This window comes from Aplosporella prunicola (genome assembly GCF_010093885.1).
Source record: "Aplosporella prunicola CBS 121167 unplaced genomic scaffold K452scaffold_11, whole genome shotgun sequence".
NCBI lineage: Eukaryota > Fungi > Ascomycota > Dothideomycetes > Botryosphaeriales > Aplosporellaceae > Aplosporella > Aplosporella prunicola.
Window position 1 is genome coordinate 499,247 of NW_022983539.1, and position 19,461 is coordinate 518,707.

At 58.3% G+C, this 19,461-nt stretch overlaps 7 protein-coding genes across 7 annotated transcripts; 5 read left to right on the plus strand and 2 right to left on the minus strand.

Annotated features, from left to right (window-relative positions):
- On the plus strand, positions 1-671 carry K452DRAFT_19692 (uncharacterized protein). The gene has a single exon (XM_033535970.1). It carries the CDS (start codon positions 42-44, stop codon positions 447-449), a length of 408 nt encoding a protein of 135 aa, XP_033398199.1. The 5' UTR covers positions 1-41; the 3' UTR covers positions 450-671.
- On the minus strand, positions 629-1,441 carry K452DRAFT_227009 (uncharacterized protein; the record flags this gene model as incomplete). Its single annotated transcript, XM_033536875.1, has 3 exons — positions 629-871; positions 979-1,171; positions 1,317-1,441. Coding segments are annotated over 3 exons (561 nt in total), but the record flags the coding sequence as incomplete, so codon positions are not given.
- Positions 1,442-2,481: 1,040 nt separating this feature from the next.
- Positions 2,482-3,759, plus strand: K452DRAFT_297759 (uncharacterized protein; the record flags this gene model as incomplete). The annotated part of the gene is made up of 1 exon (XM_033542058.1): positions 2,482-3,759. The coding sequence occupies one exon, from the start codon at positions 2,482-2,484 to the stop codon at positions 3,757-3,759; it is 1,278 nt and encodes a 425-aa protein (XP_033398201.1).
- A 411-nt stretch (positions 3,760-4,170) lies between these two features.
- On the minus strand, positions 4,171-6,087 carry K452DRAFT_227118 (glycosyltransferase family 22 protein; the record flags this gene model as incomplete). The annotated part of the gene is made up of 5 exons (XM_033536881.1): positions 4,171-5,209; positions 5,269-5,421; positions 5,475-5,605; positions 5,660-5,869; positions 5,938-6,087. The coding sequence occupies 5 exons, from the start codon at positions 6,085-6,087 to the stop codon at positions 4,171-4,173; spliced, it is 1,683 nt and encodes a 560-aa protein (XP_033398202.1).
- A 776-nt stretch (positions 6,088-6,863) lies between these two features.
- Positions 6,864-12,170, plus strand: K452DRAFT_286905 (uncharacterized protein). Its single transcript, XM_033540379.1, has 2 exons — positions 6,864-12,027; positions 12,122-12,170. The coding sequence occupies exon 1, from the start codon at positions 7,306-7,308 to the stop codon at positions 11,728-11,730; it is 4,425 nt and encodes a 1,474-aa protein (XP_033398203.1). The 5' UTR covers positions 6,864-7,305; the 3' UTR covers positions 11,731-12,027; positions 12,122-12,170.
- Positions 12,171-12,803: 633 nt separating this feature from the next.
- K452DRAFT_308147 (uncharacterized protein) lies at positions 12,804-14,807 on the plus strand (the record flags this gene model as incomplete). Its single annotated transcript, XM_033543133.1, has 1 exon — positions 12,804-14,807. The coding sequence occupies one exon, from the start codon at positions 12,804-12,806 to the stop codon at positions 14,805-14,807; it is 2,004 nt and encodes a 667-aa protein (XP_033398204.1).
- Positions 14,808-15,148: 341 nt separating this feature from the next.
- K452DRAFT_326383 (uncharacterized protein) lies at positions 15,149-18,085 on the plus strand (the record flags this gene model as incomplete). The annotated part of the gene is made up of 7 exons (XM_033544843.1): positions 15,149-15,247; positions 15,311-15,377; positions 15,434-15,890; positions 15,937-16,115; positions 16,162-16,943; positions 16,965-17,202; positions 17,256-18,085. 7 exons carry the CDS (start codon positions 15,149-15,151, stop codon positions 18,083-18,085), a joined length of 2,652 nt encoding a protein of 883 aa, XP_033398205.1.
- Positions 18,086-19,461: the final 1,376 nt, after the last annotated feature.

Genomic DNA, 19,461 nt, shown 5'->3' on the forward strand with positions numbered 1-19,461 from the left:
AAAAAAAAAAAAAAAAACAAGAGAAAAAAACGCCTTTGAAGATGCAAAAAACATGTGGCTCGCTTGGTTGCAACAGAAAAAAAGCCAAGCCAAGCCAAGACAAGCCGCCCTGCTACTGTAGAGTACTACCGTCCTGTCCCTTTCACTCCGTTTGGCTCCCTTTGCGGGGCGGGAGTGCCCTCTGTGGGGGGTATCGATCGCTCTCTCTCTCTCTTTGGTCTCTTCTCTTTCTCTTTTTCTTTCTATTGCTGTGGAGCGAGCTGTATGCTGTGAGATGTGAGTTCTACTGCTGCTGCTGCTGCTGCCGCCGCTGCCGTCGAAGCCAAAAAAAAGCCGCCGCCCATTTTAGTTGTGGTCCTCTTTTCCCCGTGAACGCCGATGTGATGATGATAGTTGAGATGATGACTGATGATGATGATGACGATGACGACGATGGTGGTAGTGTGTGAGAGTGTATGAGAGTGTGGTGCGCGTCATGTAGAAGAAGTCGAAGTCCAAGAAAAAGAAACAAAAGAAGTCGAGAAATTCAAAACTCTCTTGTGAGCCGGCAGTGGGTGTTTGGTCTACACTGTGACCTGTGTAGAATCACTCGCTCTGCGCAGGCTCATATGAGCGCAGCCGCCAATCATCATGACTTCTTGGCCTGCGACGAGTGAGGCGGATGCGGGCCAGGCGAGCGCGGCCCGTCGTCCAGGAGCCAGCCCTGCAGGCGCGCAAACCACGCCACGGCGTGCGCGTCAAACGAGTCGATGAACTGCTCGTCGAGCGGGCGCGCCTTGGCGCCGGCGTAGATGTGGTAGTCGTCCTTGATGGCGCGCATGGGCTCGCCCAGGACCTTCTTGAAGCACGCGACGACGCATCCGGTACGGTGCTGTGGGGGCGGACAGTTGTGTTAGCTGCTGCTTGCTGTCGTTGTTGTGGTGGCACACGTGGGCGAATGGGGGAAGGGCGGAATTATGTACGTCGTCCTGTACGTACCTTGCCCTTGTTGCAGTGGATCAGCAGCGGGTAGTTGCTTCGGTCGAGGACGACCTTTAGCGCGTCGACCATGACTTCGGGCGTGATTTTGACCGTCTCTTTGTTCGCGGGGACGTGGACGCGATGGTGCTTGATTCCGTTGTCCTGCATAAACTTTGCATAATTCTCCGAGCAGTCGTCTTTGACCAGGGTGCTGGAGAAGGAGCGAATCAGCGACCGAACGTTTCGGCACGCGCGAGCAAGTCGCACAGCCGCATGCACGCGTACTTGCATGCATGCATGCATGCTTGCTGCAGGCAACAACGAAAAAAAATGCAGGGAGATTCAAGGGCCCTTACAGAATGCTCTTCAGCTTCAGGGTCTTTAGGAATTCGAAGTTCTCTTCCTTGGGGTAGCTGCAGCGGTAGATTTCGCCGGGCGAAACGGCAGCGTAGTTGTCCGGGGGCGTGAAGGGCGACAGACGCGCGGGGCAGCGATCCGAGTAGCTGGAACGGCGCGAGGAATCGCTCGACGTCGACAGACTGCTGGACTGGCAGCTAGAGGCTACTGAAGCCGTCAGAGAGAACGACGACGACACCACCCAAAGCACGGAAGATCGTTACCTGCTCCATCGCCCGCATCGATCATTTCTACATGCTCCGGCGCATACCCCACATCCGGCTGGGGGGGCATGTCCGGGGCCCTGCCGTAGGGAAAGCCCCAGCCCCGCAGTATCGTAACCATGTCGGTGAAGTCGATGAGGGAATCGACGCGTCTCGGATGTTCGGGGGTTGAGATGGGAGAGGTGAACATAGTAACTCTCGGCGGGCTTCTGGGGACGGGGTGGGATTATAAACGCGGCTCTCGCTCGGGCAAGCCACGTAAGATGCCAGGCTGGTTTGGTTGGTTGGACAGAAGAGCAACGGGCGCGCGCACGCGGGGAAGGTCGAAAAAGGTGTTTGGCGGACGACGAAGCAGGACTTGGCGGCGGCGCGCGGAGGTGGACGGGCGGCTCAGAGCAGGATGGAGCGGGAAACGTCAGAGAGACGGCTCGAATGGGTTTCGGATCTTCGTTGCGGAGAAGAGCCGGTGGGGAGGGCGGCCAACGCACTACCTTTGACCAAGGCAGTCAATCACCGCAGCGGCTCTGCTGGAAGGTGGATATGTCCATGGTGGGCGGCGGTAGGGTGAAGGGGAGGGGTGGTGGCGTGTGTGGGTGTGTGCGGGTAGATGTGGGAACGGGCGACGGGCGGGACGAGTCGCAGTGGTGAGAGATCAAAGAACCGGCGGGAATTAGATGACCAGGAGGCGGCCGTGGGAGGCCGGAGACTGGGCACAACCAAGTATTGGCTCGCTTCCACACTACGAGTGGGAATTTCCAAAAAGATGCACGACACAGTCTTTCTCGGTCGGGGCGCAGGTCAGCCCGGCCCTCTCCGCACGCCGAGCGACCTCTCTCCCCGCTGTAATACACTACACTAACCTACCAACCAACCAACAAACATTCAAACAACAACAACAATCATGGCTGCTGCTGCTGGCACTGGCGGCACCGGCCATTCCCGTCGCTCGCATCCCAACCTGCACCAGCTCAACCTGTCCATCGCCCCGCTGAGCTCGGCCTACTACGACCCCGCCTCCGACCACCACCCGCGCACCTCGTACCTCGTCCCCAAAACCGCCCCCACCACTCCAGGAATCCTCTCGCGCAGCCCCTCGCAGCATCGCAACCGCCATGGTCGCTTGCACGCCCACTACGACGACAACAACGACATCGACAACCCCACCGCCGACGACAGCTACTTCCCCCGCAACGCCCTCCCCAAAAAGGCCAAAAGCGATGCCGCCCTGCCTGGCCCCGCCGCCCTCGCCTCCGGCCCCCGCCATCACACGCGCAAGGGCAGCGTCCGCCGCAGCGCCGCCGCACCACCACCAGCATCGCACCGCCACGCGGCGCCCACCGCCACAGCCGACGACTGGCTGTACCGGGCGGGGCTAGCCATCGCGTGCGAGACGCGCGAGCTCAAGGGCCAGTCGTGGCTCAGCCGCCGCGACAGCAGCACCTCGCTGGTGCGGGCCTCGTCGCTGTCGTCCGACGAGGACGAGGTGCCCGAAGACGCGGCCGCGGCGCGCCGCCGCCTGCGCAGGCTGGAGCTCAGTCTCAGCCGCAGTGGCAGCGCGCGCCCTTCGCGTCGCGGCAGCGGCGTCCGCGGCAGCAGGCCGGATCTGCTGGGGATGAGCGGGGGGGTGGGGACACGGACGCCGTCGGCGCTCGTCGTCGAGGAGGGCGAGGGGTATTTTGGCGGCGAGGCGGCGGCTGCGGCCGTGGTGGGCATGGAGCCGGACTTTGTGGAGCCCGGTGACGACGACCTGGACGACGGCGCGGCCATTGACGGCGGCGCCGACGCCGAGGCGGAAATTGCGCGCCTGGCGCGCGAGCGCGGCTTCGGGCTCGGCGGGCTGGTCGACCGCCTCATTGGGTGGACGCTGTTCAGCGTGGCCGAGGACGGCGAGGAAGACGACGACGACGACAGCGCGAGCGAGAGCGACGAGCGTAGCGAGCGTAGCGAGCATGCCGCCGATATCTCCGCTCCACAAGCGGCAGCGGAAGGTTCCGCCCAAAAAGAAGCAGCAGAGGCAGGGCTGCCCGCGGCGCGCAAAGAACATCGTCGGCTCGACGCCAGCAGGGTGCGTGCGGAAGCGGAGATGGCGAAGCCCGGGCAGGCGGCGCCCGAGGACGGCGGCGGCGGGTGGGGCGACGCGGCGTGGTTGCTGAGCGTGGCGGCGAGGGTGCTGCTGTGATGTGATTGCAGGCAGCGTGGCTGCTCTACTTACGACGTTTATGAGAGTGTTATTTTCGGGTTTAGCGTGTGGATTTGGGTTGTTTGTTTGTTTGTTTGTTTGTTTGTTTGTTTTTGGGAGGGCGGTAATGGGTGTGGGTATGGGTATGCTGGGTATGCACATACTACATATGTCCGGATGGACGGACGGACGGACGGACGGACATGGATGGCATGAAGGACTAATACACGCATGGATGGATGACGCTCCTACCTATCCTTCTATCTTTTCTAATCTACTCGACAGTATCCTACACCCCGCCACGCCAGCCAGCACATGCATCCGTAATTCGTACATGTATGCCTTTTCCAGGACCGTACGGCAGCACGTCCCGCCCGTCATTCTACTCAACCTATCTAGGTACGACTGACCCTAAAGAGTCTTAGCAGCACCGCTTTCGTCAATGCCGTCGCCGTCGCCGTCGCCGTCCATGCACCACATGACCACGTCGCCCTGCCTCCGCCAGTCATCATGCCAATGCGAATTAAAGCCGCGCCAGCGCAGCGCATACGGCGACCCCGCCAGAAACGCGGCCATGGTGTCCTCGAGCTGCGCAAAGAAGACGAGGCACTGGGGCCAAGGCCTGCGCTCCGCCTCAGCACCTCGCTCCTGCGCCCTCTTACCGTCGCCGTCGACCCCGTCCCCCCCAAGTCTCGGCACATCGCCCATGTGCGCTGCGAGCCACGCCTCCGGCCCCGCGTAGAAGACGTCTGCCTCGTCGACGTACGCGGCGCGCTGCTCCAGCGGCACGTCGATGGGTGGCTCGCACGTCAGCGCCCAGGCGCGCAGGCCCGGCCACACGAGGTGCGAGCGCCACGGCGTGCTGTGGCAGGGCATGAGGAAGGCGACGGACGTGGTGACGGGCACGGCCTCGGATCCCCCAGCGGCGGCGGCCATGCGCGCTTCGTGCCTGGTGCGCAGCGCGTGCATGACGTCGATGACGCCGCGCTGGTGCACCTGCGAGACGTAGGCTGCGAGGACGAGGTTGAAGACGAGGAGCCCGCCTAGTAGGGCCTTCTTGCGCGCTGTTAGCGGCTGGAAGAAGGTAAGGAGCGGTTTGGCGGCGAGGGCGTGCAGGGCGGGGAGGAGGGGGTAGATGAAGCGGACTTCTTTGTGGGAGATGAGGGAGAGGACGGCAACCATGACGGCGCAGGTGGCGGCTAGGGTGGGGAGGATGATGTTGTTTTTCTGGGTGGTGGTGAAGGCCTGCCATGCGCCGACGATAGTAAAAGGCAGGGCGGTGGTCAGCAGCAGCGGCAGGCCCTCGGTCAGGTAGTAGTCGGGCCTGTTGCGGCCGTAGAAGACGGCCAGGGCCTTTGTGATGTTGAAGTAGACGAAGCGCAACGGGGGGAAGGTCCAGGCGCGGTAGTAGAGGCGGTCGGCGAAGGCGGAGCCGGCCAGGACGCCACAACTAATGGATACCTAGTCAGTGGTCATGGGCCCTATAAGGTTGCACACCCTGACACTCACCCGCAGAGCACGGTCCACTGGACTAATGCGCGCCGCTCGCAAGCGCCCGCACGCCAGACGCTCGACACGCCCACGCACATCCAGATGAGGACGTTCGTCGGCCGCAGAACCACGGCCAGGGCCGCCGCGACCAGCGACCACCGACGCCCGAGGCTTGACGCCCGTCAGCTCTCTCTTGTGTGTGGGTGCCCAAACAGGCAACTTACCTTCCACATGGTGTGACGCCCGGCCACGGCCACCAGACCAGCGCGCACGCCGTGAGCATCGTCTCGACGCAGTTTGACAGCGTGCGCGTCGAGCAGAACCACTGCCACGGGCTGCAGACGCTCAGGGCTAACTGGGTGCCATCGTTAGCTTTGCTTTTGCCGCGGGCCCCCTCCGTGTCACCTACGCTCGCCCATGCCGCGCTGCTTCCGCGCCCATACGCCCGCTCCGCAAGCCGCCAGGTAGAGTGATCAATTGCCGCAGCGAACACGGCCTGCGTGATTTTCGGCGCTGCAATCAACACGTCGGGTGAGAGGCTGCAAATACCCGAGATTGCGCGGTAGAGGGCGGCGAAGAGGGCTGGGTGCAGCGACGACCGCAGCTGCTCCCTCCACTCCTGCATTCGCCGTCGTTGTGAGAAAACCTATAGAAAACAATTTCATCCGAGAGACTCGGTGCACGCACCCATGTGATCCAGGCACCGCTGCCCTGCCCAAAGGCCATCTGCCATGCTGGCTCCAGTGCTTGGTAGTACTCGTCCGGCTGGAAAAAGGTCCTGTTCGTCAGCGCGTTGACGATGCGCAGCGCCAGCAGCAGGCCGAAGACGTGCTGCATGTCAGCGCGAGAAGCCATCGTGGGGCGGCGAAAGGTGCAGAAGAGGGTTTAGGTAGGGAGTCGTTCTCGACATCGACGATGTCAGCACCTGCAAACGAACACATGCAGGCTGGCACGGGCGCGCGCGAGGGCCCAACCGCACATTCATCAATTCACACACACACACAACACACATGCACACCATACACATATAATATGCATATGCACTCGTTACAAGTCGCCTCGGCACTGCCCCCCATCGTCCAGTTCCATTTTCGGCATGGGCGTGAAGACTATGTAAGAGAGATATTGTAGAGAGAGAGAGAAGAGAGAGTATCGAGAAAGCAGGAAAAAAATGACAGCTCGCACGTTTCGCGGGCCGTCCGTGCATGTCGTCGATATAGCGACCCCGCCTAATCAACGGATCCTCCAGCTCCACCGGCGGGCAGGCAGTTGGGGGCGCGGCGATCATGCCGGGTGGGTCGAGGTGGCAGCCAGCCAGTGCAAAATCCGGGGAAAGCAGGAGGGCCAGGGCGGGTGGTGGGTGTGTGAAATGGGCAAAAGTTGAGGGCATGCCGAGGCGAGAGATGACGCGATGGGCAACGCAGCCGGCGGACGAGCGAATCGCATTCCCCCCTGCGGCTAGGGCGTGTTCGCCGTCATGTTGCGCGGGCCGTGCAGGGCGTGCGAGCGAAAGAGAGGTGTGTGATGTGTGTCCCAACAGCTGCCCGCGGCTCTGCTGCCATATCGATGCTTCTCAGGTGGTGCCGCTACTAAAGCCCGCGATTGGCATCGTCATCTGGCGCGAGCGTCTCCACTGGAGCTTGCCGAAAACCACCGATCGCTCAATCACCACGCCGTCGCTTTCCCTTCTCTCTTTCCTCTGGGAAGCCTCCGCCGAGCGTTGGCTCGAAAATCGAACGCGCCCAGAGACACCACACCACCCACACTAGCCCCGTCGCCCACCACACATCGACCCTCCCCCTCTCCCTCCCCTCGCTCCGCTCCCCTCCCCACCCAGCTCGCTCTCCCCTAGCCTGCTGCTGCCACTGCTTCGCTGGTGGCTCCGCCCGCTCGCTCGAGTGCAGAATGATACGCCCGCCTCAAGCGCTCCAACATCTCTTCTAATTCCCAACCCCCGCCACCCTTCGAGAGGACAGATGACGCCAGCTGGAGGTTAATCCCCCTGCGCGAACGACGTCGAAGCGACCCGAGTCGGACGCGGCCAGAGGCAGAACAATGGCTGCACCAGACCGAGGCACCGATGCCGCAGTCGGCGCCCGAGACGACGCTCCGCCGTCGCCTCCAAAATTCCACCACCACCAACACTACTACAACCACCACCCCACCCGCAATCACAGTAACAACAACCACCACCGCCAACACTCACACCACCACGACCAAGCCCACCATGTCGCCGTCGCCGACCATGGCCGCGAGTCGAGGTCGTCGCCACCCGCCGCCTACGATTCGGACCACACGCCGCGATCAGGACCACAACCTGCTGAGGACACGCAGCCAGCGTGGCAGTCCCTCCCGGCCACGCACCACACCTCAGACCTCCCTTATCACTCACCGCGCCCGCTGAGATACCACACCGCATACCTTCCGACATCGCACTCGGCCTCGGCTGACCCGTCTCCCTCGCAAACACACTCGTCTTCGTCTTCCCTCAACAACATGGCGGGGCATCGTGAGTCAAGCGACGCACCCGATCCGCAGCGCGTACAGCAACGGACCCCCGAGCGGCCCGCTTTCCGTCGAGATCAGCTCTCTAGCGCCTCAACAGCCAGCAACTGCACGGTCAGAGCGCCTCCTGTTTCGGACCTTGCCTTACCCACTGCGGCAAGGTCGAACCAGAGGCCGCATGGAGACTCTTATCCACGATACCCAAACCAATCCTACTCGGTGCTGCAATCACAAGAGGAGTTTATGCGCTACCCCAACCCGCCGCTACAGGCGCATCAGATCCATCCGCCTGGCCCGCACCTCCTGAGGACGCGGAGCTCCCACCCCTCGCAATACTCGTCCTTTTCCTCCGTGTCGACCGGCTTGCATCCCGCACAATACATTCCCATCGAGGGCATCAAGACTCACGACCATGGCATCCGGACGGCGGGCAATTCGCCCGCCACCAGCCCTGGCTTGTTTGACATGGGACAACCCATAAGACCCGTCCTTGGGCCGTCGGAGGAACATGGCTACTACTCGAGTCCTTACCTGCACTTTACCCAGAGGCAGGTACCGAAAGAAACCCATGTCGCGGATGTCGATGTCGATCCGATCTCGGGCCGCAAGATCATCAACCAATATGAGATCATCGACGAACTCGGTCGGGGGGTGCACGGAAAGGTGAAACTTGGCCGCAGCTTGGAGACTGGACAATTCGTGGCTATCAAGATAGTGGATCGATACTCGAAGAGAAGGCGTCTGGGCAAGAACACCAGTCACGAGGACAAGATCAGGAAGGAGATTGCCATTCTGAAGAAGGCTCGTCACCCGAACATTGTTGGTTTGCTCGAGGTCATCGACGATCCGTCCCGGAAGAAGGTTTACATTGTCTTGGAGCATGTCGAGTTGGGCGAAGTTCGATGGAGAACCGAAGGATCGAGGGAGATTATCCAAATCGAGCATCGCCGATACGAACGTGAAGCCAGGGGTATTTTCGATAATGAGTCCGCCGCGCTTGAGGATCAAAGGATACTATTGGAGGCGCAAAGGAAACGGGAAAGGCAGGAGAAGAGGAGGCTGAGGCGGCTTCACGCCAAGCGTGAACACGAAGCCGGCGCCGAATCATGGAGCTTTGAGCATGGCGGAGATACAGAGGAGGAAGACAGCGAGGGCGAGGAAATCTCTCGGACCTCGACGGCAACGAATGAAGATCCAATGGGTCTTGGCAAGAAGAGGAGCAGAGCGGCGTCGAGCAGAGCGGCATCGCCAACGGACATGGACGCAGAAACGACGCCACACGCCCCGTTGAACGAGCGGGTGGAGGAATTGCGCGAATCAATGCCCTCGAGCAGCTCCTTGCCGTCCATGGGTTGCGAGCATACGCAAGAAGAGCCTCGGTCTCAGTCTGTCACGGGCCTGGAAGGAACCATGTACGGCGCATACGTATCCATGCCGTTCCGAGGCAGGAACCCGAGCATCGCAGGAAGCTCGTCTTCGAACAATCTCGACCAATTGGAAGATCTCGACGTGCCTGAACATTTCCGCTACGTCCCGCTCATGACTTTGAGCGCCACCCGGAACGCCTTTCGCGACACCGTCTTGGGGTTGGAGTATCTTCACTACCAAGGAGTTGTCCACAGAGACATTAAGCCGGCCAACCTGTTGCAGTCCAGAGACAACCGCATCAAGATTTCGGATTTTGGCGTTTCTTATCTGGGACGCCGCACGGCCGCAGCAATCGGCGACGATCAATCCGAGTCCGACGCACAGGATGTGGACGAAGCAATCGAGCTAGCCAAGACGGTTGGTACGCCAGCGTTTTACGCTCCGGAACTTTGCCAAACCGATGCGGACGCGGATGCTCTCCCGGTCACCGGGCAGATCGATGTCTGGGCTTTGGGTGTGACGTTGTACTGCCTTGTATTTGGCCGTGTTCCGTTTCACGATTTGAACACCTTTGTTGTGATGCGGCTTATCGCAGAGGATGAGGTGTACATTCCGCGATTCCGCCTTAGGGCTGTCGATGACCGCTCTGGATCCCGCCCGGGTTCGCACAGTCGCTTCTTTAACCCAATGACCAGCAACAAGCGTGGTCCCCACGATCTGGTTTATGAGGAAATCGACGATGATCTGTACGACCTGTTGAAGCGGCTTTTTATCAAGGACCCTCGCAGGCGTATCACACTGCGCGAAGTCAAACACCACCCTTGGGTCCTCCGCGATATCGCCGACCCGATCGCTTGGCTCGAGGAAACCGATCCTTCCCGGGAGACACAAGGCAAAAAGATCGAAGTATCACCAAACGATGTTGAGAACGCCGTCGTCCAACTCAACTTGCTGGAAAGGGTCAAGTCTGGTATGAGAAAGCTCGGAGGCGCTCTCGGAATTGGCTCTGGATCCAAATCGTCAAAATCTTCCCGCGAGCGCCCAAAGGGGGAAGGCGGAGTGTCATCGGCCGCATCGTCAAGCAGCACAATTAGTCAAGACGCACGAAGGTCAAGTCTCCGACCCGATGACACGATTTTCGCCGCTTTGAGGGCGTCTAGGGAGAGCGACCATCCATTGTCTCAGAGCGTTACGGTCAGCCCTGATGTGAGAGAGCGGGCTGAATTTTTTATCGGCCCCACCTCAAGGCCTGACTCCCCGGACGATGGTGTGGATGACGATGTGAGAGAGACGACCGAGAAGCATGATCAGTTGAGTTTTGCTGAACGCGCGAGCCAGTCTAGCATGTCTACCGCTGGCTCTGTGAGAACTCTGAGACAGGCTGATTTTGATTTTGTGTCGAGACGGCGGGGAGCTTCTCCTACCATGCCTCAAGGTGTTCCCAGCACTCCTCTGACTCTGGACACTCCGGGGGCGTCGAACCTTAGTGGTATTTTTGGAGGGGCCGGTCGCCGTATCTTGAGGTCGGTGAGGAGCAAGGAGAGGAGCTCCACAGAACGAAAGACACCAGCCCACAGCCGAGCGACTTCGATCGATCGTCTAGTGGCAGGTGAGGAAGTTGACCCGCATGGAGAGCCCAGCATCGCTTTGAGCGATGCGGTCGCTTCAGGTCATGTCGATCCACCCGCAATTCCCACGGAAAGTTCAGCGGCCAGCAGCGTCGTTACGAGCCCGGCATCACCGGTTTCGCACTCGACTGATGCAAGGCCTCTAAGCCGCGATGGCACACCTTCGCGGCAGTCGTCCATCTCGTCAACATCTTCCCATCGTCCTCGTAAGCGCATGGTCGAGGAAGACAGACTGTACTCGCTTCCTGCCATGCAAGAATATTTGGATGAGCGTTTCAACCGGGCTAGAGATGAGAATCGACGACGACGCATCGCCGAGGAGCAAGCTGCTTCAAGGCCTACTTCTTCGCATGGGCCTAGGCCGCCCAGCAATCATGGACCGGTTCTGTGCCCGCCGAGTCCTGATGATGAGTTTTATTATCAAAAGAAAAAAGAGGAGGAATCTTATTCGCGTCGCCCGAGCATGACACCCAGAGGATATCCGGTACCTCTGACTTCGAGCTCTTCGGATGATCAATTCTTCTCTGGAGTCTCGCAGTCCACTTCAAACCCGTCGCTTCCTTCCGTTATATCTGCAAATTCATCAATCATTCAAGATGAGGTGGTTCCTGAGGAGCAAGAGAAAGAGCTTCAAGGGACCACGAAACTAGAGGGGCCGGTCGTTAGCGTGACTGAAGAGCACGATCATGATGGCTATGATGGTGATCACGCCTTGGAAAGCGATGAGGATGATGATTCGTCAGACGACGATTTTATCGAGTTGAGCACGAAGAAGCGCAAGCCTCCTGTTCATCGGCATTCTCGGAGCGAGAGTGTTTCGAATGCAGAAATCTCGCGTCACCAAGTCCACTCCAGCATTAGCACCAGCATTAGCACCGTCGTCAGGAAATCGTCGCGCAGCGGCAGCAACGGCACCGTCAAGAAGGTCCGCAGCAACAGCGGATCCGATATGGAAATAATACATCACGAAAGCGCGTGACGCGCGTAGCCGTTATTCGTGGCCGTTGTTCAGATAACCGTTGCTTTCCTTGCTCTTTTCGGCAAAAGTACGAAAGCCTTTATGACACTTTGTATGAACAGCACGCTTTGATTATGTTTTATCTTTCCGGAACTACTGCAGGCGGCCCCGGCACTGCACACGTTTGTTCACGATATCTCATTCTCCTATATCAGCGAAGGCGCAAGGGGCGCACGGGACAATGGGAGGGCATGGGTGGCATTTGTGTAGGGAGGCGGAGCTGGCGTCGAAGCAAATACACAATCTCGCGTTTTTTTTTTTTTTTTTTTTACCCCCCCCCTTATTTGTATTTTTGTTTTTGTTTTTGTTTTACTTATTTTATTTGTACTTTTACTGGGCCTTTTGTTTTTTTTTTTTTTTTTTTTTTTCTTCGTCGTTTCTTTATTTCTTCGGTTTTGTTTTCGTTGTACATTTTTGGGTCTAGAATCCTCTCCGCTTTTGGCATTTTGTTTGCGGCGGAGCTGTCGTTACCAGTAGTTGTGAAATGTATCATATGGCTTGAAGGAGCAGCTTGGCCGTGAGGGTGTGTCGGATCGTCGGGAGGATGAAGCGGTACAGGCTGTTGAGGGTGGGTTACCGGCAGGTCACTTAGGCTGAGGAAAAGGAGGAGGGTGAGGGTGAGAGGGCGACGTGGTTAAGTGGAAAAGTGCGGCCGGCGTCGGTGCGATGCGGAGGCGGGGCGGGGAGCTCGTATTGGTGGACAAATGACCCTCGATGGATCGGCGGGGAAAGCCCGCGCGGCGCTGTGGATGAGACACCATTCCGCCATTGATGGCGACGCTACCTTTGGCTTGCGACCGCAGACAGAGCCCATCCCTGCCGTTCGCTGTATATGGGCGTGCAACTGTCCGTTCACATAGCGCCGAATTCCCCGTCAGGCCAGACGAGTGAGCGAGATACATCACAGAGCCTGTGACGCCTCTTCTCCCGGTTGTCAGAGATGCCATTCGCGACCCTCGGCTTTGCGCAGCAGCCTGACCCCTTCCGCCGCATCCTCGTCGAAATCCAGCAGCGCATCAACGGTTTTAATACTTATGGGTGAGCTGCCCAAGGCCCGCGTCCGCCCTCCCCTTTCGATGGCAGCGCCCGCAAAGGACTCTACCGTAGTCCAGCACGTCGAGGTGCTCGTCGAGAAGCCCGCCTTGCTGGTCCTGTACGGCCCTGGCGAAGAGGCTATCGTCACGTTGGTCGCCGACGTCCTCGGCCAGACGCACGCTCTCGTCGACGACCTGCAAGACGTGGACCCGCTGCCGCCTGCAACCGTTGCGGGGCTCCCCAACGCCATCGACGCCATCGCCCTCGCTCAGCGTCGCGCGTCCCGCCTCATCATCAACACGCATTGCGTCGAGGGAGGCGCCGCCCCGGCCGAAAGCCTCTCCTTGGCTTGCGACTACGAATATTTGTATACTCATGGTGTTTATCTGCGCCGCGACATCACCCGTTATCTATCTTTTATTCTTGGTCAGATTGTTCCCCACGTCGACCTCGCCAAGAAGACTAGAACTACCCTCATCTCTACCACCTTTCCCGACGTCCATGCCGCTCTTCCAAACCTTGATATTCTCTCCGTCGGCGCCGACGCCGTGGAGCTGAGGGTCGACCTGCTCAAGGAACCGCTGCCCGACGGGACTTTCAGCGCGATTCCGAGCCTTCGTTATGTGGGCGAGCAGCTGATGATCCTCCGGCAACGGACCGAGTTGCCCATCATCTACACGACCAGGTGTACAAAGGAAAATGGGCGCTTTCCCATGGAAGATTCTTCGCTCTTCTACAAGTATCTCTTCAGAGCAATTCAATGGGGCTGCGAGTATATCGATGTTGAGCTGTGGCTACCCGAGAATATTCGGCGCGAGCTGGCCCTCAAAAAAGGCAACAGCAAGATCATCTCCGCCTTTCACGATTTCTCGGGGAACTTCAAATGGACCTCGCCGGAAGCAAAGGAGCTGTTTGGAAAAGGGGCAGTGTATGGCGATGTGGTCAAGATGATTGCCCTTGTCAACTCCATGCAGGACAATTACGAATTGGAGTACTTTCGGTCGACTATACAAGCGCAATATCCGCATCCGCCATTCTCCGGTTTGAACATGGGGCCCATGGGACAGCTTTCAAGGGCCCTCAATAAAGTCTTCACCCCTATCACGCATCCGCTGCTACCGATGATAGCTGCGCCAGGCCAACTGAGCGCAGCCGAAATCAACACTGCCCTACACAGCATGGGCCAGATGCCCAAGCAGGACATTTACAGCATCGGCAGCGTGCGCCTGGCGAATCAGGCCATGTTCCTGGAGAAGTGTTTCAACGAGCTCAGCCTCCCGCATCAGTTCACCTTTGTGGACAAAGCGGCCAGGGGCTGTGTGGAGACGGTCGTCAGGCGAGCCGGCTTTGGTGGTGCGTACATGCATCCCCCGCTCGCGGCACCGACGCCGTATTTGCCGGTGCTCTCGGATGCCGCCCGAGCGATTCGGCTCGTCGACACGATCCTGGTGAGGTCGGAGGCTGGCAGTCCGGTTTTGGTGGGCGACAACGCGACGTGGAAGGGCATCCGTGCGACGCTCACACGAGATTTCGTCCCGTCAGCCTACAGCGACCGTGCAGCGCTGGTCTTGGCCAGTGCAGAGTCGGATGCGGCGGCGGCGATCTTCGCGCTCAAGAGCCTGGGCATTGGGCCGATCTACACGATAGGCTTCCATGTCCGCTCGCAAGGGTTGCTGGCAGCCGGGGTGGAGCCGTTTAGGTCGGTCGAGGATGTCAAGAAGCTGGAGCAGCCATTCGTCATTGTTTCAGCGCTGCCTGCGGAGAAGTCGCTGCTGGTCGGGCCGCTTCTTAAGCACTACAGCAGCGGGGCCGAGGGGAGAGTGTTTCTGGATCTCGCCAACGGGCCGCGAAAGGTGGATCCGCTGGCCCTGGCGGCGGCGGCGGGCTGGCGCGCGTACGGGGTGGGCGACGTCAGCGCGTGGACGACGGTCGAGACGTTGAGGTTGTTGGTAGGGCAGAATGTGCCGTATGATTTTGTGCGGTTGGCATCTGGGAGGATGTAGGGGGAGAGGGGCGCTTGGAGGGTACATGGTAAGGTAACATAGGCTAGACAGCATGATTCATGACAGACTTCCCCAGATTTCACGGCTACGGAGGCCTCTCCCATTGGGGCGAGAGACTTCATCAATTTTAGAGTGGCTTCGGCGAGTAACTGTCATGTGGCCGGGCGCGTACTCCGACGTTGCGTGCGGGCTAGGCTGAAGATAGCAGCCATCATCCGCGCCCTGCCACCAGCCCTTCCCCACCCGCGACGTGCATCTCGCCGTTTAATATGATCCTGATCCTGAGTGAGCGAAGCTGACTCCCGTCCGCCCTGCCATGTCGTGACCTTTTCTCTAACACCATGTCGCGCCCTCAGGTCGGCATCGACCGCCTGCCCGCTCGTCGGATGAGCAACGAGCCACGCGAGTCGATGAACTGCAAGAGCTGTCGCAAGCGCAAGGTACGAGATTCCTCCTCTCTTTCTCGTGTGTGCCGCTCGTCCCGTAACTCACCCCCTCGCCAGATCAAATGCAATCGCATGCGCCCGACGTGCGAGGCCTGCCAGGTCTTCGCATGCCCTTGCATCTACGGTTCGCCCCCGCGCCCCATAGTGATCGTCTTAAGGTGCTGATCGCCCGCCCGCCAGACGCCGTCCCCAAGAAGCGCGGACCAAAGACCGACGTGCTGGAGGCGTTGCTCAAACGCGTCGACGGCCTGGAAAAGCGCCTGCACGAGGAGAACAAGAATAAATCTGATGTCGAACCCGCCCCACCAAAGCCCATCGAAGACTTTAATACCCCACCCTCCAAGCCCGCCCTGCAAAAGACCGAGCTGCCCGCCGTCGCCGCTTCGACTGCTTCCGTTTCTCCCACCGACATCAGGTACGTTGCTGGACCTGAGACGCGGGATCTTCCCGTTCGGCTGACCGAGTGCAGCCATCAGCCTCTTGTCCATCAACGGCCGGACATTCTGCTGGACACGTACTTTGCAAGAATTCACGGGAAGCCTTATTACATCCTTGACGAGCTGACGACACGTCAACGACTGCAGCATCAGCAGCTGCCGACTCATCTTGCCCATGCCATTTACGCCGTGAGTGCACGGTGAGTACGCTGTCTAGGCTTGGTTGATGAGATGCTAACGTTTTAGGTATGCACCACATCCGGCTGGGTACAATGGCGCTTCTCGTGCGAGTGAAGAGCATGCGGCTCAGGCCCGCATCGAGCTCGACACTGATGAGCCTTCGATAGAGTCTCTTCAGACTCTTTTGCTACTTGCTCAGGCCAATTATCAAGCCGGTAGAGGCAAGAAATCTTATATGTTATCGAGTAAGTTATAAGTGGTTATTGTTGGCAATTCTGACCTTTTTTTTAGCATCTGCCATCAGTATGGCATTCGCATTGGAGTTGCATCGAGAATTGCCTTTGATGATTAATGTTCCACCATCTGAAAGAGAGGGTCGACGCCGGCTCTTTTGGGCATGCTATCTTATGGATAGGTTTGCTGCTTGTGGGTCTAAGCGGCCTTCTTTGATTCAAGATGAAGCAGTCATGCTTCGTCTGCCTTCTTCCATCACTGCTCCTGGAGCGATGATGCTGGAGGGAGATTATTTCCGAAACGGTTCAAACCTGCAGTACATGGCCGGACCTGGCAAACACAACCAAAGTAGCTCGATGATGCTCATCGGTATCGCTCGGATACTTGGCATCACTAACCGTTACCTCGCCGCCGGAGGTGTGAAGGGAGACTCGCATTTCCCGTGGCATTCCTTGTCCAACTTGTCCAAGATTCGGCACGAATTGGACTTGTGGGCGGCTGAAACCCAGGACACTTTTAGTTCACTCGAGACCCTTTTTGGCCATGCCGATAGCACTATGCTCGTGCTGAGCAAGTTGGTGTACCATTTGATACACTGTCTCATCTACCGGCCGTTCCTTCCCATGGACCTTGCTGAGTTGTCTATTACCGGCCATCATCAATCCTGGCAGATTGAAGCGACAAATCTCTGTTTCTTACACGCAAACGCCATAGCCGAACTCGTGGAGATTGGAAGAGCGTCCTCGATAATTGACTGGCCAGCTTTTGTTGGCTACTGCGTTGGGACCGCCGGAACCATTCATGTTCATGGAGCCCATTATAGAGGTCGAGAGGGAGAGGTATACTCGACGAGCTCTGAGCTTCTTTCGAGAGAGATGCATCAATTGGCCGAGCTCCGCTTCATATGGGCAGGCATACAGCATCAACGTGACACCCTGCAGTGGATATATGGGTGTCATTCGGAGTTGGCGAAATCCCTGGCGGGAAATGCCATGCGTTTCTCGCCTGTCCTAGAACTCGAGGACTTTTTCGACCGATACCCGGGTCAAGCGGTCGATGGAGCGCATGTTACTTTTGCAGATTTGTCCATGGATAGGAGTGTTCGAGAGAGGTATGTTCAGATCTAGTTGTAGATGTATCTCCATTTGAAGCTGACCAGGGTAGTATTTCCTTGTACACAACTTCACCACAGAATCCATATGCCACGGCAAGTAGCTTTCCGCTAGCAAACCAACCGCCACTTCTACCATCACAACCCACTCAACCCACGAGTCCTCTCGAACGTCGGCGCAAACGCCGCGCAACGGTAGCCACGGGCATATCCCACTCAACAAGCCAACAAAAGCGAGGCAGTTCCACTTCAGCCCATTCCAGCCTCGAGGCTCCAACGTCTGCTTCGGAATCGCAGCAACAGGAGGCGATGAGTGAAAACCGCGACACCAACCACGGCACTAATGACAATGATACTAATAACCACACGCGTCTGGCAGACATAAACATTGCCGCTTCCAACGCCCTCTCGCCACACATGTCCGCTTTTCAACAGCAGGTCATCACGCCCTTTTCCCCTAACTTTACCTTTTCCGCTTTTACGCCTGAGAACGTTGGCGCTGGGAGCTCGTCGCAGGCACAGTCGCAGGCGCAGGCGCAGTCACAGCCGCATTCACAGCCGCATTCACAACCGCAGTCACAGCAGCAGTCACAGCCGGCACAGTCACAGCAGTCGCAGCAACAAACACAACCACAGCAGCAGCTGCAAGACCCCGGCTCCTCGCAGCAAACCAACGCTTACGACCCCATGTTTGGCATCCCGACGCCATACGAGCAGCAAGGCACGCCCGGCGCGGCCAGCGCGGCTGGCTCGACGCACACGGAGAGCGAAAAAGACCCGTTCCTGACGCTGCTGGAGCAGCTGGCTGAGAATGAACAGAGCCGCGGCGGGCCCAGCGAGCTGGACTTTTTCCTTAGTGGGGGGAACTAGGGGGATGGGAGTGGCGGGATGTCACGGATAGCTGGCAGGCTTGTTAGGCCTGGTTCTTTTCGCCTTTTTGCTTCGAAGTTCTGTCCTTTTCCGTTCTTGCTTGTTTGCTTGCTTGCTTGCTTACCGTATTGGGACGTACGACGTGGTTTTTTGTTTCGCTTCGCTTTGCTTCGTTTTGCTTCTTCTTGGCGGAGAGGAGGGGAGGGGCCGCGGTTCGATTGATTCAACAGCGGACTACGGATCTCCGCGGCTTGGGGGCCTTGGCGGTTGGCGCGGACGTGAGGGCGCTCACGCTCACGCACGCTTACGCTTGCTCCTTGGCGGGCGTGGCGCGGTGGGCATGGAGTATTGAGCATGCTGTGTAGGGAAGGCCGGATAGCAGGTCCGGCATCAAAAGGGGGGGAAGGATTTCGGATTTGCTCGTCGGCGGCGGCGGCGGAAGCAGTAGCGGTAGCGGTAACAGTAGCGAGCGAGCGAGTGACGTGTAAGCTACAGACGGACATGGTGGCTTCTTTCACGGGAGTAGCTTCGCTACGTACCCCAGCACGCACTCAGTAAGGTAGTAGTGTAGTAGCTAGCTAGCGCCTCACGACGACATTGGGAAACGGGAAATGAAACGATATGGATGACGATGATCGATGAGGATGATGATGACGACGCCGATCGAATAGCCCGTAGGTCACGTCTGTGGTTGGGCGGGTGAAGGGGATGGACGGTCAGACGGACGAATGTACGAATCGAGCAGGCGGCTATGAGGGCGTTCGTGGGGGCCCTGGTGCGTTGAGTTGGGTTAGTAATGCGGCCTGCCTTGCGGGCTTGGGGTGTTTGCTGGGCTGGCCTGGGTTGCTGGGGTGGGGTTGTGTTGGCGCTGCTGCTTCACGGTTGTGGAAGGTCACTCGATCATCTTTTTTAAATAAAAATATTATAAAATAAAATAATATTCGCGCGCGTGGGAATTTATTTATATGCGGGAAATGAAAGGCGTGATAGGGGCGGGTTGGTTGCTAGTTGGTGTTGTTGGTGTTGTTGCGATACGATGTGATGTGATGTATACAGGGCTGGGTCTAGCGTGCAGAATACCTACCTATCTACCTAGTGGGGCGGGGCGGGCGTGTTGTGTGATGTGCGAGGGGGGTCTATGTCGGTAGTTGGAACTTGGATGGTGTGAGTGTCTCGGTACCTATCATTTTTTTTAAAAAAAAAAAAATTTTAAGCGCCTGCCTGCTAGTCAGTCAGCAATATTGCGGATTCCGTTTTAGGAAGGAAGGAAAGAGAGAGCAAAGAGAAGAGAGATGATGTGGATGTGGCTGGAAGAGTTTGGGAAGGTGGCTTGGAAGCCGACGACTTCGTTGTCCGTCTCTTCAAGGTTGATTTAT